This window comes from Carettochelys insculpta, chromosome 26 (genome assembly GCF_033958435.1).
Source record: "Carettochelys insculpta isolate YL-2023 chromosome 26, ASM3395843v1, whole genome shotgun sequence".
In the NCBI taxonomy this organism is placed as follows: Eukaryota; Metazoa; Chordata; order Testudines; family Carettochelyidae; genus Carettochelys; species Carettochelys insculpta.
In genome coordinates this window covers 3232499-3259931 of record NC_134162.1, presented here as the reverse complement: position 1 = coordinate 3259931, position 27433 = coordinate 3232499, and the positions used below count along the sequence as shown (strand labels likewise).

The 27433-nt window shown below is 57.6% G+C and overlaps 2 protein-coding genes across 3 annotated transcripts in view; one reads left to right on the top strand and one right to left on the bottom strand.

The window, feature by feature from the left end:
* MYBPH (myosin binding protein H) lies at positions 1–23233 on the top strand. Its single transcript, XM_074977570.1, has 11 exons — positions 1–422; positions 1597–1731; positions 4004–4171; positions 9172–9260; positions 11171–11366; positions 12367–12506; positions 15305–15464; positions 16336–16472; positions 17714–17900; positions 22251–22292; positions 22843–23233. Exons 1-10 carry the CDS (start codon positions 281–283, stop codon positions 22259–22261), a joined length of 1365 nt encoding a protein of 454 aa, XP_074833671.1. The 5' UTR covers positions 1–280; the 3' UTR covers positions 22262–22292; positions 22843–23233.
* A 581-nt stretch (positions 23234–23814) lies between these two features.
* The window catches only part of ADORA1 (adenosine A1 receptor), a 59850-nt gene continuing 56231 nt past the window's right edge, over positions 23815–27433 (bottom strand). The window contains exon 4 of one of the 2 annotated variants that reach the window (XM_074977640.1): positions 23815–27370. The gene's annotated coding sequence lies outside the window, so the exon portion shown is untranslated. The remainder of the gene's footprint in view (positions 27371–27433) is intronic. The other variant, XM_074977639.1, reaches the window with a different exon arrangement.

Sequence of the window (27433 nt, the reverse complement as noted above, 5' to 3'; positions counted from 1 at the left end):
GGGGCGGGGCGGGGCAGGGCAGGATCCGGTGGGGGGGCTGTGGGTGCCGGCGCTGGGGCGGGGGGGAGGCGGTCCCGCTCTCCCGGGCGGCTATTCCCGGCGGCGGCCCCGCCCGCGGGCGCTGACAGGTGCAGCCGGAGCCTATAAAATTCCCGAGGCTCCAGCGACTCTCAGACCCGCGGAGTGCCCCGAGCGGAGCCCCCGGAGCCGCCCCCGCCCGAGCGGAGCCCCCGGTCCCCCGTCCGTTCCCTACCTGAGCGGAGCCCGCAGACCGCAGCCCATGTCCGGCAAAGCCCCCGACCCGGAGCCGGCCCAGGAGCCCCCCGCAGGCGAAGCGGCCCCAGCCCCGCCGGCAGAGAGCGGCCCCCCCGCTGCGCCCCCGCCCCCGGCCGCTGCTCCGGAGCCGGGGGGGCGCAAAGCAGGTGAAAGGGCTGCGGGGTGTCTGGGGATGGGGGCGCAGCTGGGGGAGGAGGTGTGAAGGTGCCCAGAGAGGGGTGGGGTAGGTGGGCTGGGGTGTATTCAGGGGGAGGGGAGGGTGGGTGGGTGAGTGGGGCTGTCCAGGGGAGATGGGGTTATGTGGGGGACAGGGGGTTGGACGGGGAGGGGTGCAGCTGGGGGAGGAGGTGTGTAGGTGACAGTGAAGGTGCCCAGAAGGGGGCTAGGCTGGCAGGGGGTTGGCCTGGGGGTATGTGCGGGAATGGGGTGGGTGAAGGGAGGGGGTACGGGAGGGTGTATTGGAGGATAGGGGAGGCGCAGGTGGGGTTGTCTGCGGGAGAGGGTTGGGAGGGGAGGCTGCGTCGGGGGGCCGAGGTACGTAGGTGACAGTGAGCGTGCCTGGGGGGGCTCAGCTGGTGGGGGGGCTGGGCTGGGCTGGGCTGTATTTAGGGGGTGGGTGGTTGGGGAGGCTGAGGTGGCCCAAATGATGACCAATTTCACAACCAAGCTAGAGACATTGGTGGCGGATGGTCCCTCGGTGTCTCTTAGCTCTAAGTCACTCCCCCCGCCCAGTGCTCTGCTGGGCTGAGCACTCCCTGTGGGTCATTCTGTAATGGCCTGTTCTGCTCATTCCCCTCATGCACATGATGGTCTATCCCAGGCAGGACCCTGGGTAGTTGAACCAGTGCTCTGACTGCGCATGGCCAGGGCCTTTCCTGCACTGATGGGTATCTGGGGCTGGGCGTGGTGGGGGGTGGGGCAAGCTGGGGATCTTGAGGTGATGGGATAGGCATGAGAGACTGGTTTGAGTGCAAGGAAGCTGTTGGCAGGGGGATGGAGAGGGTGAGGCTGGGCTGGGTGTGTTTCAGGGCATGGGGAAGCTGGTGATGCATTTGGAGAGAAATGCATTGGGCAGAAATGCCTGAGTGCTATATTTGGGCAATGGGGTAGAGAGGGGTAGGCTGGGGCGGGTGTCTCTGGGTGGGTGTGGGCGGGGAGGCTGGGGCGGGTGTCTCTGGGTGGGTGGAGGAGGCTGGATGGGATGTGACGGGCCCTTGGGAATGCAGTGCGAGGCCATATGTGGGGAGCAGGTCTCACCAGTGGAGGGTTGCATCTGTGGGTGTGATTTGTGCCTCATTCCAACACTTCTGCTTGTTGCAGAGCCGCCCGGCTGCCCATCGCACCTGACCGTGGAGACAGTGAACAATCACTCAGTGTCCCTGACCTGGAAAGCCCCGGAGCAGGTGGGCTCCGCTGGCCTAGACGGATACCTGGTGGAGAGCTGCAAGGATGGAAGTGAGCTCGAGTTTTACTCCTTTATGGGGTCTGTGTGCTCATGGGGAAGATGGTGTAACCCTCTGGCTGAGCGTGACTCACGGCCAGGCCGCGCTGTGGGGACATGTTGCTGCAATGGGATACAAAAGACTAGATGACGTCACTATGTACCCACACGGGGAACCCATTTTTAATGAGCTCTTCAGCCTCGCCGAGGAGGGGCGAACAGGACGCAGGGCCTGGGAGCAGACACTAGATGAATCCAGCCTGGAAATACAGTGTCCAGTTTGAGGGCAATTGACCAGGATAATTTACAGAGGGCCCTGGTGCATTCTCCAGCGCTGACCCTTTTAAAGTCAAGATGAGGTCTTTTGCTAAAGCCTCTGCGCTAGGATTGATTGCTTGCAGACAGTGGTGGGGGGAGAGAGAGGGAGAGAGTGTGTCAGAGATGCAGGGGGAGCCAGCTGGGTGATCACAGTGATCCCATCTGGCCTTGGATTCTGGGATTCTGTAAACCCAAGTCCCTCTTCCTGAGCCACAGCCTGGAGCCAGAGACGGCCGTGGGTCTGGAGGCCAGGAGGCTGTAAACCATCAGGAGGAGAGGACAGGGGGCAGATGAACAGTGGTGGTGGGGGAGCTTAGGGTCAAAGGGGGGGGCTGAGAAAGTCAGTCCCCTGTTTTCAAACGTGCGCCTCACTTCAGGCCCTCGTGGCCCAGATGCTCCAGGGGATTGAGGCACCATTGGACTCAATGCAAGTCAGGTGCCTAAATACCTTGGAGGCTCTAGGTCAGTGTTTCTATATTGGAACCTAAATAAGGAACCTGCTTTTCAGCAGCCTGTTGAAATCAGCCTGGCGGCAGCTGCTCAATGCCCATGAAACGCCGCCCATGTATTTAGGCTTCTCAACACAGAGTTTGCAGCCCCGGGTTGGAAGGGTTTGGCGTGTCGGGCGGGCAGGTGCGATGTCTTTTGCCCTGAGTTTAGCCTGAGGTTTGCGGGGGGCAGGGGGAAAAGACACACTTCAGCCTCGTGGACCGGACCAGAAGCGCAGGGTTAGGAAGAGCTGGCTGCAGAGAGCCGCCTGAAGCTGAAGATGTTGGTTCTGGGGCTGGGGGCATATGATGAGTTGGAACAAAGGTGGGCAACCTGTGACCCCTGCCCCCATGTGCCTCTCACGCACCGGGGCACTGGAGGCCTGTACCTCCCAGCTCCTCTGTCCCCACCTCCCTTGGAACTACCAGAGTGCAGGAGCAGCTGGCAGGCTCCAGTCGGTTCATGGGTGAGCTGGCAGGAATCAGTTGGCTGGTTCTTTGGGCCTGATTCCTGGCTGGGGGATGGATGGAGATGCCGCTGTGGCTGCATTTGCTGGTGGGCTGATTTCTGGAAGATACCAGGGAGCTCTGACTGGGATTGTTAGGGGGTGATCAGGCCTACCAACGGGGAGGGAGAGAGACCAATCGCACAGGGGCCTGGCATTTCAAAAGGGCCAAGAGCTCCCAGCTGCCATCGCTGTCCTTTGGTAGCAGCAGTGGCTGGCCCCCTTTGAAACACTGAGGAAACAATCTGCAGAAGTGGGTCTTACCCACGAAAGCTCATTACCTAATAAAAAATAATTGTTAGTCTTTAAGGTGCTATAGTTCAGAGTGAGCAATTTATTCAGTGAGATTTGCTCCTTGTCCCCATTTGCAAGTTGTCCTCTCTTCCAAATGGCTTGATCTTGAGTGCTCTTATGTCTGCTGGCGTGAGTGCTCCTTGTGGTCTGATAGTCACCGTTCCATAGTCAAGCTGTGCAAATGCTCCCCTCTCACCGCAGGTGATGCTCCTGTTCCCTGACTCGAGAACACAACCTTTGTAACCTTCTGCTGCCTCTGCCTGAATCAAAGCGGGTGTTGCGGTGCAGTGGCTGTTGGGTCTGAGCCTAGCTCTGAGAGAGCTGCTCTATGGGAACAGTCGTCCAGATGCTTAGGAAAAGTGCAGGAAAGACCGGAGCAGAATCACCCTGAAAAGCTGATCACAAGTCACTGAAGCAGCCTTTGCACTTTGTAGCCAGCTGTGCTGGGGATGGGCAAGGCTGCCCGGCTTGCCTGTCTTTTGGGTTGCCAGCTAGCGGGAGTGGAATTAGATTCTGCAGCTGGGTGCATTGCATGACCACAAAACTGGTCCTGCGCTGGGCTTCTGAACGGCGTCAGAACTCATTTCCTGCTGCCATTTACTTTTTTGTTTGCAGTTAGCTTGTTTCTTGCTTGTAACCTGCTGTCTTGTTAAGGAACATCTTTTGTTTGCTTGTTCCAGCTGCAGTCTGGGTAGCTGCTAATGACGAACCCTGTCTTTCCACCCGGTACACAATCTGCAACCTGACACCCGGAGACCGGCTTCAGATTCGCGTGAGGGCTGTGAACGAAGGTGGCATGAGTGTTCCAGCAGTCCTGGAACAGCCTGTTGTCATCCAAGAGATACTCGGTACTGTGTCCTCACTAGGCGCAGCCTACATAGAAACGACTTGGGGGCAGTATTATGGCAGCACAAATCAGTCATGCTCAGCTGTGGAGGGTGCTTGTTAACCTTTACCTCTGCCCAGGAATGCATTACAGTATGGCTTTTGATTTGAGGCGTTTCTCAGCTAAATAGTTATTGGGTACGATTCAACCTTGATGTAAGCGGTGCAACTTCCCACTGATTTCAGGGCACTCTGTTGGGATGGCCCTGACCCGTGTCTAGCTACTTCTCAAAAGACCACTAGCTATCTCCTGGAATGACCATGTCTCTGTGAGGCTTTCATTTGAACGTTCTAACTGTGAAATATGCATTAGCTTTGTTGTTTCATGGTGTGAACTCACACTCCTTTATACATTCATATCATCTGTTTGCTCGCTCGGCCTTTGTATGCTCCTATGTCGTTACAGATTCACACGCGTGCGCTGGACTGATGCATGCTTATTTTGCTCAGAAGAGTTCAGTGCTAGGGGTGTGCAACATGGGAACATGACTCACTTTGAACCCGCTAAGGAGTTATCTCCACTGTTAGCAAGGCCTGTCCCTCTCAAAGGGCTATGGACACATCCTGCCGGACACGAGAATGGAAAGTTGTTTTTCAGCTCTCGGAGAGCCAACAGGACTGGGAAATTAACTGGCTTCTTTTCCTGTTCCCGTAACTCACAGAGCTCGGTGGAACGTTCCCTCCGCCCCTCTAAAAAAGAACAAGATTGTTTCTGAGAAACGTTAACCCAGTGGAAAACTCTGCTAAATCTATCAGGGCTAATAAAGGGAGGCAAAGCTTAAATGGTTATCACTACAGCTGCCCGGCAGTATCCCATATGGAGTATGAAATGCCCTGTATGTCACTACCAGCAGGACTGTGCTTTCCATAAGCTCACAGGGCTGCAGCTACCATGCGTCGGGTGATGGCTTGTGGCCAGGGATTGGGGGAGGCAAGCCCGGTGGGTGAAGATGTGCCTCCACGAGCCCCCTGTCTGCCCCTTGAGCAATGCAGTGGAGAGCAGCTGGGCTGCAGTTGTAATCCCATCAGGTTGGAGACCAAACTCTGTCTGTGGCCACACCAGGAGTTTTGGAGGTATAGGATTTGATTTGATGTATTTGGATTGCTCTTGCCACCTTAGCGCCAGCGCGTTGTTAGCATACGCGGGGCCTCTGGCTGGTGTCCACCAGAACCTTGTCAGCAGCGTTGTCTGACCTTGCTCAGAACAGATGCATGCAAAGAAATATTACATGTGCCTGGAGCTACCAGCACCTTGTCAATGCTCATGTTTCCAGTAGCTGAACAACTGGTAATTTCAGCTGAAATGTCCTAGTGTAGGCAAGGCCTGTCTCACTGCACACTGTGAATGAATGAAACCAAAGAAGATTAAGGACATTTGCTTCTGAATGTAGCATCCATAAGGGCGTTTAATGTGGGTTCGCAATCCCCTTTAAATTCCCACCCTGTATTTAATTCAGGCATCCCTGGGCATCCCTGTGTGGATGTGCTAGGACCTGTCTACATGGTGAGTTTCGTGGTGGCCAGCCAGGATGTGAATTTACAGGGCACCAATTTGCCATGCAATAAAATCTTGTGTGGATCCTGCTGCAATGTGGTGAAAGTCCCCGAGTGCAGCTCTGGGGGGGTCTAAGGCGCACCCCAGGATTTTCACTGCCCTATAGCATTGTGCAAATCAAGAGTTATTGCATGGTAGAGTCACACTGTGGCTTGCCACCCAGAGACCCCAAGGATAGCTCAGCCCACAACGTTTAAAGTCAGAAGAGCCCAACAGATCATCTACTTTGACCTCCTCTACTTCCCAGGCCTCTAGCTGCCGTTCAGCCGGTTTCTGAAAGCCCATCCTAAATGCAGAGTTCTGCCCGATCAGGGACCAGGTTCGAAATGTTTGAAATCCAGAAATGCAAAGAATAGAGCAGGGCAAACCTCTCTTGGTGGCTAAGGGGATTCTTTGGGTCTTTTTTTCCCAAAAAACCCATTGTTAGGGTCCCTAAGTTTCGCTGGATTTGAATTAGATGAATAATTTCAAGTTGGTGTCATTTTTTTGAAATATTTGGTTTAGACTCTTTGATTCATATCAGTGTTTCAATTTTAAATCTGGCCAGTTCCTCTCTCTCACACACAAACCCACAGACACAGGCACTCAGTGGAAAACACCCAGCTTGGCCAAAATCAGAATGAAAATCTTAATTTTTTTGAGTCAACCAAAATTTTGATACAAAATAACTTTTTTTGGGTGGGGGAGGGACTATTTGCCAAAAAAAAAACCTTTGGAGACATTTATTTCAGGATGAATCAAACAAGAATTTTTTTTTTTTTTTTTTTTGGTTCAGCCTCCAAAATGAAAACTCCACTATTTGCTGATCTCTGCTCCTGAGCAAGCTGTAACTTGGCTGCTTTGCATGATGATTTATTTTTCTGTGTCTGTGGGATGCTGATCATTTTGATGCCTTTGTGCTTATATCGTGTGACCAAGTTATAGGTTTTGAGCTTCCTGGTTTCTGTTAAGTTAAAATCTCAACAGGAAGTGGCATGAACCTAATTTTTGCCTTTCGTTCTAAATGTGCGCCTAGCACAACTTTCTGCCCTGTCCTGGGAACAAACTACCATGCATGGCTTATTAGTGTTGTATATATGTTCTGCTAAAAACTACCAGTGTCCACCGCACTGCTCCATCTGTCGCCTTTCCTGTTCACTTCTTATTTAATAATGCTGTTTGTGTGTTTCAATAAATCATGTGGAGTGCTGGGAAGAGATGTGAACTAGCCGCAGCCCAACAGGCAGACAGTTGAAAGCAGGAATGGGGACTTGTGACCTGCCTGTTGGACAATACAGTGCATGTTTCACATGTAAGTAGGACAGGAAGATGGGTGTCACACTTGGGAATACAATATCTTCTCTCTCCCAGGCTGAGTTACACCTGAAGGTCTATCAGAACAAAAAAGCAGCCTGGTAGCACTTTAAAGACGAACACAATAATTTATTAGGTGAGCTTCCATGGGAGAGACCCACTTCTTCAGATCATAGCCATACCAGCATAGACTCAATATATAAAGCACAGAGTCTAAAAATCATTATCAAGGTTGGCAAATCAGAAGAGCAGAGGGATGGAGGTGTGGGATGGGGAAGTTAAGAGTTAGATAAAATGTCAATGTGAAAGAATCCTTATAATGGGTCAGGTAATTGCTGTCCCTGTTCAAACTACGTGTTAATGTAGCGAATTTGAGTATGAATGTGTATCAGAGAGAGAGCTGTGTTAGTCTGAATCTTCGAAAGCAACTGGAAGTCCTGTGGCACCTTATAGACGAACCGATATTTTGGAGCATAAGCTTTCGTTGCCAAAGACCTGCTTCTTCAGATGCATGAGTGGTGGGGGAAGGGGTTCAGAGGAGGATTTAAAGAGGGGCTCTCAGTAAAGGGGAGGGCCAGAGCTGACAAGGTCTATTCGGTCAGGATGGAAATGGCCCATTAGTGGCACTTAATGTGGCCGTTAACTCTTGGTGTTCACTGTTCCACATTAACTGCTGATAATGGATCATTTCCACCCTGACTGAATAGACAGTGCCAGCTCCGGCCCTCCCCTTTACTGAGACCCCCCTCTTTAAATTCTCCTCTGGAACTCCCCACTCCACTCATGCATCTGATGCAGCGGGTCTTTGCCCACGAAAGTGACGCTCCAAAATATCGGCTTGTCTATAAGGTGCCACAGGACTTGTTGTTGTTTTTTGAATATGAATGTTAGCTCTGAGCATTTTTTCTGTAGGTGGCTGTTTCTGTGGAACACACACTCGCGGGTCTTCAGTGGAACGGCCCACTCCATCAAAGTGCTGGCTGACGGCTTTGTGTAGTGGGAGATTTTTCGAGTGTGTCTAGTTGCAGAGAAGGTGCCACATGAATTAACATTCTTTCCTGGGGGGTGTGAGATTTTTTTTTCTCCCACTAAGACTGATAAGGGCAAGTGTGGGCACCAGGGAAAGAGTCAGCTGTTGGCCAGGCCATGTGGGAACGTCAGGCATTCCTTTGCTATCTGCCCCACGCTGCTCGTGTTTTATACTCTCAGCTGTTTGGGCAACATTCAATGCTGATTTAATTCCAGACCCCCCCCCCGCACCCCCAATCACACTCCCTCCCTCCCGGAGGTAATCGGGGAGAGGCCTACACTTCTGTTATTATGGGCTAGTATAAATCCTTTGCCTCCAGAACAACTGCCAACAAATGCAGATGCAGCAGTTCTCTGCTGCTATTTTGACTCCGGTAAAGGAGCCAGACGGTCCAAATACCCTCCCAGCCATTTTCTGCTTGTCTCTTGTTGTGTTCCCAGGGGAGCACAGCAGTGAGTTTCCAACACATCATTTGCTAGAGCTGCAGTTAGTACCCCCGCAGCATCAGCACGCGATCAGCTCCGACCTCACAGATGCCCAGGGAACCCCAGCTATTGCAGGAAACGCTGCCCCGTGCCTTGCGGACGGGCTCGCCCCTGGAGTCAGCCCTGGGGGAGCCGTGCTGCTGGGGGTGGTGCGGGTGACTCAGTCGGGGGGGCGTGCGCTCTCTGGAGCGAGTGCCAGTCCCAGCAGGTCAGTTATTCTGGTGGAGGCACAGCCATTAAAATGCAGAAGAACCAACGCCTTGAGCACCTCTGGGCAGTTCCAGCTCCTGAGCCCCTCGTCCTCAGAGATGGGATGTTCTGGCCCAGCTGCCTCAGCTTCTATGGAGAAGTAATTCCCCTCTTGCTCCGTAATCCCTTGTGTTATATACTGCTGTGAGGTGGCGGCCTGCTCCAGCCAAGAGGTGGCTGCATTACAGTGCCAAGTCAGCCAGGCTTGTGCTGGCCAGGAGGTTGCCGCTGGGACACCTGGGCTAAGAGGGGCTCTGGGGCCTGGGACCTGGCTGTAGGGACTCCTGTGGAGTGCCCAGGGCTGTGCAGTAATGTAGACAAAAGGGTGCATGTGATGTCTACTTTGTCCAGAGCTGCCGAAGATCCAGATGCCGCGCCACCTGCGTCAGACGTACATCCGGCAAGTTGGGGAGACGGTGAACATGTTGATCCCTTTCCAGGTAGGTGAGAGAGGGCCCCGGTGAGTGGCTCGGGGGCTTGGCCCTTGGTCACACAGCAAACCCCTCCCATGTGCAGACGTGTGTGGCAGGCGGCGGCGGGGGGGCGGGGGTCCTTCCTTGCACCGGGGCCAAAGGGAACAGCCAATAGCAGAGATGTGGGATGGGGCAGGATGCTTGCACGCGGTGTGGTGAAATGTGGGCGGGGAGAGGAGGGCTCCAAGGGGCACAGTGAGGTGAGAGCAAAGGGAAAAGAGTGGTAAGGGGGCTAGTCTGGGACTAGGAGTGCCTGGCTCTGCCACAGACTCCCCGTGACTTGGGCATGTCCCTTAGACACATTAAGTCCTAGTTCCCTAGCTGGCCAATGGCGATACAGCAGTGCTCTGCCTGCCAGGCGCAAGGGCAAGTGTGGTAAAGGTGGGCAGCAGCTGAGATGTGTCTGATGAGGAGAGGCAGGAAAGCACTGCAGAGAGGGGTCTGCAGCTGCACTTGCATGGCTCTGGGTGGGGGTCCTGACCAGGGTTCCCACTATTGTTTTCACCTGTGGGTGGCATAAACTTTATTACACGCACTGAGGCATGTTAGGGTGTGCACCATCCACAGTAACACAGGCTGCTGGGCGGCACCTGAATCTCTCCCGGGCAGCCACCCAAATGCTCAGCTTCCTGGGAACACTAGCCCTGGCAGCAGCGACCTGCAGAGGGAGTGGGAGCCCCCAGGACACAGAGGGAAGGACGTACGATGAGGGAGGCTGAGCTACTGCCTGGCTCTGGAAGGCTGCAGAGAAGGCCTGGGTGGGCGGCTTGGGAAGCCAGCTGGGCCCACGCTGCCTGGGAGGTGCTGGACAATGGGGCAGGCTGGAGGGAGACCAGTGCTCTGCCCATTGCAGGGCATGGAGAAATGCCTTTCCTCCCAACCATGTCCCTTCTGAGTCAGAGCCGTCCGCTCCTGCCCCGCTCCTCTGCAGCAGCCCCAGTGAGAGCTTATCCCCTTTGCCCCACTGACTGGGTGGGAGGGGCTAGAGCCATCAGGGTCTGCCCACCCAGAGGAGCAGGTAGGATGCTGCAGGGTGGGAGAAGGAGGCTCCTGCCTGCTCCCAGGAGGAGTGGGACTGGGGGCTCTGGTCTGCATTCCCCTTGGTGTGTCAGTTGCTCCACCTTTCCCGGGCCCCAGCGGCAGCTGTCGGCCCGATGCCATGTGAGTAGCCTGGGGGCCCCATGGCGGGCTGAGCAGTCCATCCAGCACTAAGGCAGGCCCCGTCTGTTCACCTAACCAAGCAGCTGCCAAGGGCTATTTGGCATCCCGGCCAATCTGCCCACCCTGCTCCTCCCTGCTGTGATCTGAGTCTGGTGCCAGTTAAAGCGGGGCAGGAATTAAGAGTCAGTGCCCTGCAGTAGGTGACGCTCAAGGCAAACGCCGAGCGCTCCAGAGCAGCAGCCCTGTCCATCTGGTCGCTCAAACCATGGCAAGAGAAATGAGCGTTTGACTGACGCTGCTGTAAGAGCAGGGGCTGGAGCTGGGGTTGGGCACATGGAGCCTGCCCTCTGCGTCCCACTGGGGGTGTCAGGGCTCTTTGCCGGCGGCTGTAGTCCAGTGTCAGAGCTGAAGCCTTGGCTGCAGGCTTAGCAGGCACTGAGGGCCCAGCTGGCTTTGCCACCAGGGGCTGCTGGCTCTCAGCAATTGCCCCCGGCTATATCTGTACGAGGAAGTATGAGGACAGGCCTTGGAAACGGAGTCGCATCCAAACCGCAGGCGCAGCCCTCACCCCTGGCTCCCTAAGACCTACCATCACCGAGGTGCTCTGTGAAGGTGGCTCTGCCCTAGCTTAGATGTCACCACAGGGCCCTGGCATTGCACCCACCAGGCAGGTCCTGAAATGCCCCTCCTGAGTGCTCTCTCTGCCTTTTTCCCAGGGAAAGCCCAGGCCCCAGGTGAGCTGGAGCCGGGACGGCCAGCCCCTGGACCCCCAGCGGGTGACAGTGCGCACCAGTGACAGGGACACGGTTTTCTTCATTCGCCAGGCAGCACGCAGTGACTCCAGCCAGTACCAGCTCAGTGTCAAGCTGCACGGGCTGGAGGACAGTGCCACCATTGACCTCCGCGTGGTTGGTAAGAGCCGAGCGGGCCCTGGGCACAGGTCAGGGCCCAACTGGAGCTCTGTGGGCTCTGCCGGGTGCCCGGGGCCTACAGGCATAGAGCCAGCTTCCTGCAGGCCAGCTGCCTGGCCATGCTGGAGAGTCCAGCCCTGGCGTCACCAGCTGAGCTCCAGCCCCAGGGTGAGATTGAGCTGCTGCGTGCGCTGGCCGGGCATGAGAAACTGGGAGCTCCAGCAGCACCGCCCAGCGCAGGCAGGAGGAAGAGTTTGTGCAGGGCAGGGGGCTCACCAGTGGACCTCAGGCTGAGATGTCCCATAGGACGCAGCGGAGGGTGCAGGAGGGATGGAAAGAAGGCCTCTGTGGGCCGAGGGGCAGAACTGATGGGGAGAGACTCACTGCACATTCTTCCCGACCGGTGGCTGCTGCTGCAGGCTCACGAGAACCAGAGCGGTGGGAATGAGGATGTAGGGGCTGCTGCAGCAGTCTTAGCTGGGGCTGGAGCTGCTGGCCCTGTGCCCAGGGGCTACTGCCCCACACCGAGGGGGTCTGCATGTCAGCCTCAACCTCAGTTTTGGCTGCTGCCCGTCCTCTGGCTGCTGGCCTTGGGGCTCTGCTGCTGGCTGCGTGCCTGCCCCCAGCTTGGGTCAGGGGTAAGGGGGCTGGCTTTCAGCTCCTCCTCTAAGTGTTCCTGCCTCACTGATGCCAGGCGCTGCTCCTGTCTGCATCAGACAGCTGCACATGCAGGCTTTCCCTGCCCTGATACTGTGGTGATGGGCAATGTGGAGTCAGACAAGATGGGGCAGATCCCGAGTTGGGGGACCACCAGGGGCTCCCCTAGCGACTCATGCACCGTGCTGACCCACGAGGCCACAGCCACCCAGGGTCTCAGCAAAGCAGCTGCCGTCTCTGTAGGCAGGTGGCCTCAGGAGCTGCTGTCTGCTGCTGGGAGCTGCTGAGCCCCCTGCCGGCGGATGACGTGAGCAGCTGGAACGAGCCTCTGGTCATCATTGCAGAGCTGCCGGGCCCTCCAGAGAACCTGAAGCTGGTGGACATCTGGGGGTTTAACGTGGCGCTGGAGTGGAGCCCACCGAGGGACAGTGGGAACGCAGAGCTCAAAGGGTACACAGTCCAGAAATCAGACCAGAAGAGCGGGGTGAGTCTGCGGCATCTGCTAGGAGCTCCCCTCCCTGAGTTGTATCAACAGCCTGCAACTCTGCCCTACAGGCAGTGCTAGGCAGGTGAACGGCCCTCCTAGGGCAGTTTTCACGGTGCAGGACAGCCCTCCCCTCGTGGTGTAGGAGAGGTTTGCATGGGACGTTCTGGGTGCTCCCTTCCCAGCTTGGCACGTGCTCAGTTATTTTTCCCAGCAGCCCCTGTTAGGCTCTGGGCCGCACTGGGCTGGTGCTGTACGGACGGGGTGCCAGGCGAAGGCCAGCCAAAGCCAGTGCTGGAATGGGAGGCAGGAAAGAGGGGGTGGGGGCTGGCTCTGCCTTTACCCGGCCCAGACCTGCTCCCCTCGAGGTGCTCTGAAATCGGCTCTTTCTAAAATACAATGCAGCAGGAGATGGAGCCCCACACACCCCACATTATCAGCCAGGGCCGCTGTCAGGGAATGGTGAGTTGAGCCTTGGCAAGGCTCAGAGGCTGTCCCCAGAGGCTGCTGGCTAGCAGCAGCTGCTCCCAGCCCGTCAGCTGTGGGGAAGAGGGAGGACAGCCCAGGCAGTGGGTCTGATAAGTGGAGTTGCCCTGGAAGTGCCCTGATCCTGGGCGCACAGGCGCTGTGCTATGGCTGGAGCATCTCGTTTCCAGCTGCTGCTGCTGTTGGGAGGCAGAGCCCTGCAAGCTGGAGAGCAGTGAGCAGCCCAGCCCTGGGCCCACGATGGGGTGTGAGCACCGTCTCAGCTGGGCCATAAACCATCTCAGCAGGTGCATAGAATTGCCTGGGGTACTCTCTGCTCTGATTGGCTGCTTTCCCCACTTACCCACCTCCCGGGAAAGAGCAGCCAATCAGAGCTGCGCACAAGGTAGCGAGGGTTCCATGCCCCATGGGGAGGGGAGGACAGAGACACCCCAGAAGCCCAGCGCACTCCACTTTGCTGCAGCCCCTGTAACCCCTGGGGGCTGTTCTTCTGTCCTGGCTGGCTGCAAATGCATCACCCTGCCTGGAGTTGGGAGCATGCCTGCTGCAGCCCCCTCCCAGGCCTGGCAGGAGGGGAGAGAACCACCAGGAGCTGCTGGAGGAGAGATGGGGCAGAGCAGTGGGTGGGACCCGAGGGACAGGACTGAGTCGGGTGTTGAAGGGTGGAACTGATTCCTGAGCAGGGAATGGGCAGATGCAGGCCTGATGGCAAATCTGCCCCCCACCCCCTGTCCTTTCAGACCTTTAAACCTGTTGCTCCTGGCAGGGGGGCTGGCAGGAAGGCCTGGCCTAAGGCAGCACTGGGGGCAGGGCAGAGGACAGTGTGTGTGTGTGTGGGGGGTGCTTGCCAGTTTCAGCCCCTCTTGCTTTTCAGCCTTTAAAGCAGTGAGAGCCCCTTGCCCAACCCCCTGCAAGCACCTGTTGGAAGACCACTGGCTGCTGAGTGACGCCTGGGCGCAGGCGGGAGGGAGAAGAGTCCTTCAGAGCCAAGCGCAAGGGCAATGGCTCTGTTGGGGCGACAGCTGCGGCCACTCTAGGAGCAAACCGCTTAGGATGTGTATTGACTGCAGCAGGCGGGCGGTTGCCTGCCTGCTCTGCCTGGATCAGAGCATTCCTGGGCCTGCCTGTTCTAGCGGGAGGAATCCCCCAGCACAGTGCCGTCGAGCGAGGCGCCTTCGGCTGGTGGCTCAGGAACTAGTTCTGCTCTCAAAGCACCTCTCGCTCAGGGCTCTCTCTGCAAAGCGGCCCCCAAGCATGGCCAGCCCCAGGCCAGGGAAAGCTGGCCGTCCGCTAGCAGAGGCTGGCCCAGAGCAGAGGGCCAGCTGGCACGCACCAGACAGGGCTTGGGTTGGGCTGGGCCTTTTTAACAGGCTACAATGCACTTCTGAGTGGCCCAGTGGAGGAATCCTCAGGGCAGCCAGCCCCTCCCTGCTGCTCCCGCTGCAAAGGTTTGGCTGGGAAGGGCAGGCCAGAGGCCTGACCGTGCCTTGGATTCCCTATGGGGCATTACTTAAACTGCCATCAACGAGGTTGGGCTTGGAAAGAGACAAAGGTTTCTCGCCACAAGAGAGGCAAGGTCCTGGCACAGCCTGGCAACCTCTCGCTGGCTCCAAGGGTGAGCTCGCTGAGTGTCTGGGTGTGGTATGAGGGGTCTGCTGAGGCAGGGAGCCCACCTGTGTAGCCTCCGTAGCTGGGGAGGGCTCCAGGCAGGTCCCGGTCTCGTGCACAGTCGGGGTGTAGCCAGTCGCCACAGGCAGGGTTGGGAAGGACCCGGGCAGAGTGGCAGAGACCATGGGTGGGGGGGGTTGTCCCCTTCTTGTACAGCCCAGGGCACAGGCCAGCTGCAGGTTTCTACCAGGGTCAGCGGCGGGCAGGTTAGAGCAGAGGTGGGCGGTGGCTGGCCGGGAGCGTTGTGGTGCAGGGAGAGCGCCACTAAGGCGGGCAGGAGGCGGAGAGGCCAGGGGTGGGGACCTGGCTCAGGCTGTGCAGCCACCGCGAGATGGCAGCCTCGGCCGGGCTGGGTTCGGGCACTGAAGGGCAGAGGGGCTGCAGCAGGCCACCATGGAGATGCAGGACGAGCAAACTGAGCTCCCCACTGCATCGGACCAGTCCCCTAGCTGGAGAGACAGGGCCCCAGCACCCATGGCCAGGAGCCGCCTGCCTGCCAACCTGTGCTGTACCCACGACCTGGGAGGGCTGCCCCCCCCCCCACTCCCCTGGCACTGGGCTGGAACCCAGGGGGCTGCAATGGCTTTGGGGCTGGCTGCCAGCCACCCAGGCCCTGCTCCCAGCCCAGCTCCCTGGTCTTGCAGCAATGGTTTACTGTGCTGGAGTGCTGCCCCCGCCCCGGCTGCACCATCTCGGACCTCATCATCGGCAACAGCTACTCCTTCCGGGTGTTCTCGGAGAACGTCTGCGGGCGCAGCCCCACGGCTGCTGTCACCACCCAGCTGGCCCACATCCGGAAACCAGGCAGGTGCTGGGATGCCCGGCAGAACGCAGCGGCTGGCGACCAGGCTGGCGTGGCCCCAGGCGCCGCAGGCCGAGCTGATCTTCGCAGCCAGCCTCCAGCCGGGCCCCTGGGGCGCGGGGGTGGGCAGACAGCTTGGAGGGACACGCTGCGGCTCAGCAGTGCTGATGTCAGAAGGGCCCAGGGGCTCCGGATGCCTCCTTCAAAACTCAGCCAGCAAGTTCCCCCACCCGCCCCTCCCCAGGTGCCCTCTGCACTCCCCACTCCACCTGCCCCTCTCCGACATTCGCTCCTGTCCCTGCCTACTGGTAACCCTCACCCAGTCTGGCAGCAGTGCCCAGCAGCGGTGCCCAGCTGTTACCGGGTCTGCCCAGGAGCGGGCTGAGGAAGGAGACCTGTGTGGTACTGTGCTGGGCCTAGGGGAGGCCTTCTGGTGTTCACGCTGCCTGGCAGTGCCCAGCAGGGAGGGGGGTGCGCTATATGCCTATTGCAGGCTGGTAACTGCCCCAGTAAATACTCTGCTAAAGCGTGCAACAAGCCGTTTCTGGTGCGCAGGGGCGGGGCGGTGTCTCCCTGGCAATCCCCACCCCACCCGCCCAGTCCATTCCTTTCTCCCCGGCAGGTAGCTGCTCTTCCAGCTTTGGGCTGCCCAGAGAACACGGGGGGCTGCAGTGGGAGCTCAGGCTGTTGTGAAGGGCGGCGCCGGCCCAGGGTGGAATGCGCTCCAGGGCGCTCACTCCCAGCCGGTCCGGGGAGGAGGGTGCTCGGGAGTATTCAGTGCTTTGCTGCTGAGGGGCCATGAGCCCCCATCACTGCCTGGCGTGAGGGCCAGGCACAGGTAGCTGCTCCAGTGACCAGTCGTTTCTGTCCTAGAAAACGTTTACAAGCCTGAGAAATACTCGTGCCGAGATTTCTCTGAGCCACCGAAGTTCACCCAGCCCTTAGCGGACAGGTCCACCACGCTCGGCTACAACACCCAGCTCTTCTGCTGCGTCCGGGCCTTTCCCAAGGTGAGCTGCACCCTTTCCTCGGCCCCCTGGCCCAGCGCTTCCTGGGCTGGCCACCTGAGCTGTTCCTGTGCTGGGTGCTTGTGCAGCACCAGGCGCCGACAGGCTGGAGCGGGCTTGGCAGAGGCACCATTAATGGGGCTGGTGTGCGAATGGGCCAGAGGAGTTATCTGACAGCATGGCTGTGGTTACCTTTCCCTGGCAGGGGGGGGGTGTGCCACACCGACTCTGCCCTGAGGCCCCGCCCTCAGTCTGCCCCTCCCACATCAAGGCCCCGCCTTCTCTCTGCCCCTCTCTGCCCTCCCACAAGCCCCTCTCCAATCAGCTGATTGGTGGTGCCCTGGACCATCTGAGTAGGTGGGGAATGCTGCCAGACAGCTTAGTGGCATTGCCGTGGGGCAGCTGAGTCTGGTGGGTGCCAAGCACCCACTGTTTGTTTTCTGTGGGTGCTCTGGGGCTGGAGCCCCCCGGGGCAGGTGCGAGGGACGGGGTGCCTACGTCCGAGAGCATTGGGAGTGCACCTTTCCATTTGGGCCGGTCAGGGAAGCAGAGCTCGGGTTTGATGCGGCAACGCTTCTGCAGCGGGATGGGGCTGGGCTCCTCCTAGCACACGCCCCGCTCGCCTTCCTTCACTGCCTGCTGCCTCGGCGAGGTGGTGGCTGGACTGCAGGGCCAGCAGTGGAGGATTTGGGTTCTGAGCCCAGCCGTGCCATGCAGCCTCAGGCAAGCGCCTCTGAAATGAGGCACACAATACTTGCCTGCTTCCCCCAGGGCTGCCAAAGGGAAGCGCTGTTTGTGGAGCGGGTGCCCCTCTCTGGGGCCCTAAGGTGTCTTACCAGTGGTCGGGGAAGAGTCTCACCTGCCTGCGTGGTTAACCCCACTCCTTTGCTGTGCCAAAGCCCCATCCCAGGCATGCGCCAGGAGCCACCTCATTCCTCTGAGACCCTGCTGCCTGTCTGAGGGGCCTCTTCAGAAACGGACAGCTCCCATCAGCTGGGCGGCTTCTAAGTCCCCCTGGCATGGGAGCTCCTCGAAGGGCACAGGTCAGGCCCGGTGCAGAGAAGCCTTGGAGATGCCTTGGGGCATTTGCCTCTGCCAGGTGGCAACGGACAAGCAGAGCTCTGGCAGTGGGAAGCAGCTGCCCTTTTTTGGAAGCTTTGGGCTGCGAGGTATCTCAGCTGCTGCGAGCTGCCCTCTGGGAACGAGCCCCTCTCAATGGCTAACGAACCCCCCTTGGCTTTCAGCCCAAAATCATCTGGCTGAAGAACCAGACAGAAATTCGGGAAGATCCCAAGTACATCGCAGCGACCAATGAGGGGGTTTGCTCGCTGGAGATCCGCAAGCCCAGCCCATTCGATGGCGGCATCTACACCTGCAGAGCGGTGAATCCCCTCGGGGAGGCCTCGGTGGACTGTAGACTAGATGTCAAAGGTATGGCTGACTGGCTACCAGCTCTTGCTGAGCCGTTCCCAGTCCCAGCACTGGGTTGGCTGCCTGAGAATCCCAGTTGGACCCGTCCAGGTGCCCCCCTGAATGCCACTGGGTGTGAGAGCTCTTTGCAGCTTGGCCCAGCAGCTTTTACTGGAGCCCCTCTCGCTGGGTGGGAATCTCCTGCCTCACAGTACCCAGGTGAGCTCTGAGATAAGTGTGATTTACACTAGGGAGCACCCCAGGGTTACACTCATATACACGTTATTAAATGCCACTATTGGACTAAAGGAAAAGGGGAACAAACTCTTGGACACCCACCCATCCACACTCCTGCACTCACACACTTACACAGGCAGAGTGTTGCACAGAGACAGTGGAGGAAGCGTGTCTGGCGGCAGTGACCCCCTCGCCAGCTGTAGTGTTCAGGAGCAGTCAGCACCCTGCATCCTGGGGTAAGGTGCCCCCTCCCCACCAGCCAAGACTAACTCCTGCAAAGTGGTGATGGAGGTAGCTTTGTATCCAGCTTTTATATGCCTTGTCCTGTCCCCCTGCCCCAGGAGTCTGTATGACCGCGAGTCATCAGCTAAGAGCTGACAGGACATTGATCGTCTCTGGTTGGGGGACGCTTTCTCTTCCTTGGGTGGATTCTTTTGCAGGGCTCAACTTCTATTATTCTCTGGCCATCCAGGAGCTGCTGGCCACTGTTGTCCAGACAGGCTGGCTTCAGGAACTGATTGCATTGCTCACATACCCACATTCACACTTTCCTCACACGCAAAGGAAAGCTCACTCCAGAAAGAAAGAACTTTCTTTTACAAAAGGAACAACCAGGATTTCTTACAAGATTTATGGTACAATTTCTTCATCATCATCATCATCATCAACCATGGGCTCAGCACCTGTTGGTGTCCAATGCTTCCCTCACTATTTTCTTCCATCTCTTCCTGTCCAGTGTGCAGTGGCTTAGTTTCTGTAGACTAGCTCCACACCAACCTACTTTATCATCTATTCATTCTCTGTGGGGGGGGGGTCTGCCTCACCTATTTGAACCATCCATTATGCCGAATACCAGGGTCTTGATTTTTCATTTGTTGTTCATTCTGCAGATATGCCCGAAGCTGTAACGTGCATTTTATAACCTTGTGCAGTAGGTTCTCTTTGGGATGTATCTTCCTGTATAATTCGTGGTTGGTGACTTTCTGCATCCAGCCTCTTCTCAGGATCTTTCTATAACAGCTCTTTTCGAACGCCACCATCCTTCTTTCATTATCACCTGTGTCTCACATCCGTACAACATGCTGCTGAATACACACATTTTTCAAGATGCTCAGCTTCGTGCCTGAGCTAATTACTTTGCTTTTCCAGAGCTTACCCATCGCCTTCAAACTCGCTCTTGCTTTTGCTATTCTAATCACTGTTTCCTTTTTACAGGCTAGATCATACGGTGCCATATGAAGCAAGATTAAAAAGACTGGGGCTTCTCATCTTAGAAAAAAGGAGACTAAGGGGGGATGTGGTTGAGGTCTATAAAACCATGACTGGGTTGGAAGAAGTGAATAAGGAAAAGTTATTTACTTGTTCCCATAACAAAAGAACTGAGGGGGTAGGGAGTCACCCAATGAAATTAATGGGTTGCAGGTTTTAAACTAACAAAAGGAGGTATTTCTTCACACAGCGCATAGTTGGCCTGTGGCACCCCCCTCACCAGCAGAGGTGGCGAAGAGCAAGCCTTTAACAGGGTTCAAAAAAGAACTAGATAAATTCCTGAAGGTTAGGTCCATCAATGCCTCTTAGCCAGGATGGGTAGGAACGGTGCCCCAGCCTCTGTTTGTAAGTGGTTGGAAATGGATGACAGGAGCGGGATTGCTCTGGTGATTCCCTGTCCTGTTCACTCCCTGTGGGGAAGCTGGAATTAGCTGCAGTCAGAAGATGGCTGGGCTAGGTGGACCTTTGGTCTGACCCAGTGTGGCCATTATTATGTTCTTATGTCAGTCGCCATTTGGCCTCGTAGCTTGTGGGCTTCCCCCTGTGAAGACACCAGCAACGTGCAGCAGGTGCAGCCCTGGATGGCCTCATGGCTGCAGGAAGGGTTTCTGCTCGTTTGCCCCACCTCTGCTTCAGCCTGGTATAAATGCACCACCCAGGACAGGCCGGCAGCCTAAGGGCCTGATCCCTGGCTGTGCTGTTGACGTGGCTGTAGCAGAAGCTGGGCCTGCCGCAGATCATAGAACACTAGGACTGGAAGGGACCTCGAGAAGCCATCGAGTCCAGCCCCCCCTGTCCCAATGGCAGGACCAAGTGCTATCTAACCATCCCTGATAGACATCTATCTAACCTGTTCTTAGATATCTCCAGCGATGGAGATTCCACAACCTCCCTTGGCAATTTATTCCAGTGTTTGACCACCCTGACAGTTAGGAACTTTTTCCTAATATCCAACCTAAACCTCCCTTGCTGCAGTTGAAGCCCGTTGCCTCTTGTTCTATCCTCAGAGGCCAAGAAGAACAAGTTTTCTCCCTCCTCCTTATGACTCCCTTTTAGATACCTGAAAACCGCTATCATATCTCCCCTTAATCTTCTCTTTTCCAAACTCAACAAGCCCAATTCTTCCAGCCTTTCTTCATAGGTCACATTCTCTAGACCTTTAATCATTCTTGTCACTCTTCTCTGGACCCTCTCTTGGTTCTCCACATCTTTTCTGAACTGCAGTGCCCAGAACTGGACACAATACTCCAGCTGAGGCCTAACCAGCGCAGCGTAGAGCGGAAGAATGACTTCTCGTGTCTTGTTCACAACACATCTGTTAATGCGTCCCAGAATCATGTTTGCTTTTTTTGCAACAGCATCACACTGTTGACTTATATTTAGCTTGTGGTCCACTCTGACCCCTAGATCCTCCCTATTTGTTAAAATCAAATCTAAAACAGCTTCCCCCGGTAGGTTTGTCAACCTTTTGGAATAAAAAATTGTCTCCAATACAATCCAAGAATTTACTGGATACTCTGTGCCCCACTGTATTAGTTTCCCAACATATATCTGGATAGTTTGAAGTCCCCCATCACCACCAAATCTGGGGCCCTGCTTGACTTTGTTAGCTGTTTAAAAAAAGTCTCATCCACCTCTTCCACCCGGGTAGGGGGCCTGTAGTAGATGCCTAGCAGGACATCACCCTTGTGTTTTTTAACCCCTCTTAGTCTAACCCAGAGACTCTCAACACGTCCATCTCCTACGTCCATCTCCACCTCAGTCCAAGTGTGTACATTTTTAATATATAAGGCAACACCTCCCCCCCGCCCCTCCTTCTTCCCTGTCTATCCTTCCCAAGCAGGCTGTACCCTTCACTACCAACATGCCAATTATGAGTATTAGCCCACCAAGTTTCTGTGGTGCCAACGATGTCATAGTTATATTTATTTACTAGCACTTCCAGTTCTTCCTGCTTATTACCCATACTTCTTGCATTTGTATACAGGCATGCTGCCTCCCATTACTGACCCATCACCCAGGTCTCCATGTTCTTCACTTACCTGTGGGCTTTGCTCCCCTGCCCCCGTCGAACTTAGTTTAAAGCCCGCCTCACTAGGTTAGCCAGTCAGTGTCCCAATATGGTCTTTCCCCTCCCCAAAAGGTGAACACCATCCTTGTCCAGCAGTCCTTCCTGGAATAGCATCCCGTGGTCAAGGAAGCCAAAGCCTTCCTGGTGACACCATCTTCGAAGCCAGGCATTCGCCTCTAGGATGCACCTGTCTCTGCCTGGGCCCCCTACCACTGACAGGCAAGATTGAGGAGAATAGGAGATGTAGCCATGTTGCAGGGCTGGGGAGTCACATGCGCTCTAAAGGACCCACTCCCTTTGCAGGGGGGCGGGTGGGAGGTGGAACAGCTCCATGCCTCAGAGCCCCACACCCACTTGCACCAGTTAGAATGACCAGAGCCCCGCAGCAGTGCCTGGGACATGGGTGAGGTGTGTGCAGGCCACGAGCTGACCCGTGGCAGTGCCTGGAGTGTGGGCGAGGTGTGTGCAGGCCAGAAAAGTGGTGAGGCTACGTATACTGCCTGAGGCCCACCGGGGCGTGCACATACCTTGGAGGGTCGAAGGAGGAGGTGACAGGTGTGACGTGAAGTCAAGGCTGAATGGCCAGGGACCCATTCCTCCCTCAGGCTAGTGGGGCTGGGGCCTAGACTCGCCAACAGGGGTGGGGAAGGGCTTGTGCCCCCATGAGGACAGCGTTTGGAAGGCCCTGCTCAGGGCTGGCCGTGGGAACGAGGGCCGGACTCATTCCCCAGCACCAGGGGATGGTTGCTTGACTCACGTATGGGATTGTCACAGGCTCGTGTGTTTCCCCACAGTACCCCAGTGAGGGTGGCATGGCCGGGCTGACGAAGACCAAGGTACGTGAGAACGAGGGGGTCAGAATGAGTCCCAGTGGGACAGAGGCCCCGGGAGCCACCCCCTCCTCGCCATGTTTTAGGGTGGGGGATCAGCGCCCTCCCAGCTTGCCCCAGTGGCTGCGCTGAGGAGGCTGTGGCCAGAGCAGCTGAACTGCAGGAACAGGGGCAGAGACATGGGCCTTGCTGGCCCTGAGCCAGTCTGGGGACAAGCTGAGCCCTGCAACACCTGTGGCCTGGCTGAGCCTGGCTGGGGCGAAGGGTACAGAGCGCCCTGGAGCCTCAGCAGGTGTGTGGGTGAAGGGAGAGCCGATGTGTCGGGCTGACAGACGGCAATGGGTGCAAAGAGGGAACGAGGACCTGGCTGCACACGGCAGGCTTGGGGGTGGGCGTGAACGGGACAAGTCGGCTTTTGGGGCGGGAGCAGCTGTAGCTGGGTACCCCAGCCTGGGCCTTGGCGCTCATGCAGGGGAGTAGGCTGGGAGGGAGCGTGGGGGGACTGGAGCGGGGCCAGCCGGGCTCGGGGATAGTAAGGGGCTGTCCTTGTCTGTAGGAAGCAAGCTGGGCCAGCAGGCAGGAGCACCTCGTGGAGGCTGTGCCAGGGCGTTTTGTGGAGGGTTGCCAGACAGCCAGGCTGCCCAGCCTCTCGGGGGCCTGGACCTGCCCCAGAGGCCCCGTTCTCCACCAAGCACCATCCTGTCCTGCTTTCTTTGCTCCCAGACGTCCGTTGAGCTTGGTGAGCAGCTGCCTATTCCGGCCGTGGGCAGCAGACCGCGGCGCCTGGCCCTGGGCCCAGCTCTGCCGATCCCTCCAGTGCTGCTCCCTCTGAAGTGGAGCTCTGCAGCGGGGGTCCTGGCGTCGGCCTGCATCAGTCCCACTCTGGTGCTGCGGTTCCCCCTGCCCCATGTGCCAATGGCCGTGACAATAAAATGATTCCCATGGGGCATGTAGGAGCAGCTGCTACTGGGGCACTGTGGTGAGGCTGGGTCAGGGTTGGGACAGAGCCAGGCTCTGGGACTGGGCCAGGGCTGTGTTGTGGGGCCAGGGACTCAGCTGCCCCCTGGCCCAATTGCATCACTTACCATAGCTCTGGGGCTGGGCAGGCCTCCCTGCCAGTGCAGCCACCAGGGGGGACAGTCCCTTGGGGGCAGCAGAAATCACAGCCCTCGTGTACGCTTAGGGGTTGGGATTCTGGCCCAGACTCCCACGCGCACTGGTTTGTACCTCTGTGGAGCCCCCAGGAGCGGCTGCAGAGGCAGGGGGCAGCTGGGGGCAGGAGCTGGGTGATGGGGTGCAGCTCTGCCTTAGCACCTGGGACTGGGCAGCGGCATCAGTGGGGGCTCAGGCTGTGGGCCCATCACATGCCCGGGGGGGCTATGGGTGTGTCCCTGTGCAAGGAGAGGCAGAGCAGATGGCCAGGTGGGGAGCACAGGTGTTAGTCCTGGGGGAAGGGGGGCATAAGATGGGATCAGAGGTGGGCGGGGGGGGGGATAGGGGTGCGAGCAGATTTGCTGAAATCTCAGTGTGCAACGTGCCATTTCATGCGCACTCAGCCCTGGGGGCTGAGTCCCACGGTGCTGCAGGTGGGCGGGGGGCGGGGGGTGTGGCTGGCCCAGCTCATGTTGCTCTGCCTTAAGTAAGCCCTGAGCTACCCCCTTGGGCCCACTCCGCTGCTCAGGGCCGGGAAACGGAGGTCCTAAGTGTTCTGGGCCATGTTTTCTGGTGCTCATTGCCCACCTCTGAGCCCGATTCTCCGGCACTCGGCACCGTGCCCTGCGTGCTGGCAAAAAAAGCTGTCCGTGGCCGGGCACGGCACCCTCTGGAAATGGCTTCCCCTCCAAACAGCCCCTTCCACAGCCCCCTCACTGCCAAGAGATGTCCCTCCGCTCCCCTCCAGCTCTCCCGCCTCTGTGCAGAGCACAGCCCACTGCCCACCCTCCGCTCTGCCCCCACACCCAACCATGCCCAGGGTTATGTGCCACGGCCCACCCTGCACTGCTGCACAGCCTGAAACCAGACGCTGCCAGTTGGCCTGGTGGGTGCGTTGCCTTGCGGTAGCTGGCTGGGGCTGTGGGGCAACACCCCCTTGCAGTGTGCTGTTGTGAAGTGCTAAGCCCTCCCCAGGGGCCTGAGATGCCCCTGGGAAAGGCACAGAGCCAGGGACGCAGCAGCTGAGCTGATGACACCAAGAGGGGCCCTAAAGGGCTATGTGGACAGGAACCCAGCCCTGCTGGAGCCAGCAGCCAGGTAATGCAGGGTGTGGCCTCACACAGACCCCTTCCCCTGCCAGCTCCCCCCATAACATCAGGGCCACCTCCCTCTGCCTGCACCCTGTGCTGGGACTAGACCCCCCACCCAGGAGTTGGCAGTGGGTGCTGTGGATCCTCCCCAGCTCATGAGGAGGGAGCGCCAGGTGCCGCGGGCCCCACAGAGGCATTGCTTTGAAAAGCTGGCGTGCCCCAGGGCATAGAGCCCCATGCATACGGCACAGCAGCGTTGCGCCCGCCCTGTGGGGCCCTAGGAGGAAAGGAGAGCTGTCACAGCCAGGGGGCACCTGGGCAGCGCTGGGCGTCAGGACTTCTGGAAGGGGTTTGCCGGCGCCCTCGTTCAGCAGTCTAAACCTTTGAACCTGCTCCAGGCAGGAGGGCTCAGCTTCCTCCCTCCACCCTTGGATCCCCTGCCATTGCTAGTTTGAACATTCCCCAGGCGAATGGAACAGAAAAGGGGCCCCTGCCGAAGCCCACGGCCTCCGCTGGTGCCCTGGGAGCCAGCCCAGCCCCGGCCCAGCGCGCACTTGGGAACAGCCTGCGCCGGGCAGCTCCTGCCAGTTCTCATTCCCCGCACCGGGGGGGGCACCCTTGCACCAATTTTCCTGCCCCCTCCTGTCTGCACGGGCAGGTTCATTGTCCTGCCATCGTGCCCAATGCCAGGACAATGCCAGGGCGATGGGCGCTGCAGAGGCCCCAGGGCACAAGGCACATGCCTCTCCTTGACTGTTTGCAGGGGCCAGGCCCTGGAGGGCGGCCGCAGCCCATCAGCCATCTGCTTGGGGTGCTGTGCCCACAGCCCATGTCCTGGGAGGGTAGGGCTGAGCCGGACTGCGAGGGGCATAGCAGCCACCCCCACCTCGCTGTCCTGCACCATGGCCATTGAGTTCAGTTTCTCCAGCCCGACGGTCAAACCGTCCCACCCTGTATGTCCTGGGAGCAGCCAAAACCCGGGAGCCGCCTTTGCAGTAGTGCAAGGTGGGTGTGTGTTGTATCTGCCTTCACCCTGCCCACGGCATGCGTGCACCAGGCCTGGCGCTAGCAGGCAGCGTGCGCCAGCGACGTCGGCCCTGGCTGCAGGAAAGCTCCTGAAACTCCCAAAGCCAGTCGGGCCAGGCTGCCCTCCCAACTAGGGCAGCAACTGCAGCATGGACATGCCTCGGAGCCAGTCTTACTCCAGCTAAGCTGGGGCCCAAGCATGCGGAACGCTGGCAGCATGGCCTGCGGGTGCCTACCTGTGGGGTGTGCAGTTAGCCCATGCTACAATGGACTCTGTGCTCTCTGGACTGTGCTCGCAAGGCTACCGCCGGCGCGGGTCACATCCCCCATACTGCAGGACGGCTGTACCCTGACCCTAGTGCAATGTCTGGGCTGTGAGTTCTGACCCAATCAACTCACCCCCCCTTCACCACAATGGCAACCCCAAAGAGGTGGCCGCCTAGAAAGGTGAGCGCCAGCCATCTCCAGCCTGGGCCTGCTGAGATAAAGTGCTTTGTGGTGGCGCAGTGAGAGGAGGAACAGGGAACCAGTTCCAAGAGGTGCAGCTGTATCGCCGGGTACCCATCAGATGGAAAATTTCTACCATGCAATGGGTACTCTGGGGATGGAGATTCCACCCTGTCCCGAGCGAACCCATTGCAGTGCTTTGCCACCCTCCTCGGGAAAGAGTTTTTCCTAAAATCCAACCTAACCCTCGCAGCACAACTTCAGACCATTGCTCCTTGTTCCGTCATCTGCCACTGCTGAGAGCAGCCTCTCGCCATCCGCCTTGGACCCCCCCTTCGGGATGTTGAAGGCTGCTACCAAATCCTCCCTTTCTTGTCTCATCTGCTGACTAAATAAGCCCAAATCCCTCAGCCTGTCCTCGTAGGTCAGGTGCTCCAGCCCCTAATCATTTTGTTGCCCTCCACTGGGCTCTCTCCAGTGTGTCTACATCCTTTCAGTAACGGGGGAATGGTGGGGGGCAGAACTGGAGAGAGTGCTGACTGAAGGGGAATAATCACTTCCCTATACCTGCTGGCAATGCTCCCCTGTATGCCATTTGCCTGCTTGGCTACAAGGGCACACCGTTGCCTCCCAATCAGTGTAAACCCCAGGTCCTTCTCTGCAGACCCGCTGCTGAGCCAGTCAGTTCCCAGCCTGTATCAGTGCTTGGGATTCTTCCATCCTAACTGCAGGACTCTGCACTTGTGCTTGTTGAACCTCATCAGATTTCTTTTGGCCCAATGCTCCAATTTGTCTAGGTCTGCCTGCACTCCATCCCCACCCCTCAGCAAATCAACCTCTCCCCCGCACTTAGTGGCATTTGTGAACTTGCTGAGCACACAGTCCATCCCCTTCATCCAGATCATTAATCACTAGCCCCAGAACCGAACCTTGGGGCTCTCTACTTGATACCAACCAGACATGGTACCATTGATCAACACCATTGCGCCTGAGGATCTAGGCAGCTTTCTATCCACCTTGCAGCCCTTTTTTAACTTGCTGGCAAAGACTGTGGGAGACCATACCATAAGCTTTGCTAAAGTCAAGATACATTATGTCCACTGTCCTCCCCATAGCCACAGAGTCAGTTACCTCATCGTAGAAGGCAACCAGCGTGGTCAGGCCTGACTTGCCTTTGGTGAATCCATGGTCTCTGGCCCGTGTTACACCAGACATCAGACTTGACCATCAGAGGGGTGCCTTGGTCCTTGGACTCCGACTCTGGGAAGGGTAACCAGTATTACCGGAGCTCACCGCATTGTGAGGCCGAGGTGAGGGTGCTGAGCTGTCTCCTCCAGGGGGCACAGAGTGGAAGGTGACAGAGCTCTGCTGAGAACAATCATCAGAATAGCCTTTAATTTATGAAACCCAGAGCCCCTGGGCATCTTCGCA

Bases quoted from the DNA above. Each gene is read 5' to 3' on its own strand.
- MYBPH (XM_074977570.1), top strand. From the start codon at position 281: ATGTCCGGCAAAGCCCCCGACCCGGAGCCGGCCCAGGAGCCCCCCGCA. The intron at 9,261-11,170 runs GTAGGTGAGAGA...CCTTTTTCCCAG, and splicing joins ACATGTTGATCCCTTTCCAG to GGAAAGCCCAGGCCCCAGGT. The intron at 16,473-17,713 runs GTGAGCTGCACC...CTTGGCTTTCAG, and splicing joins GCGTCCGGGCCTTTCCCAAG to CCCAAAATCATCTGGCTGAA.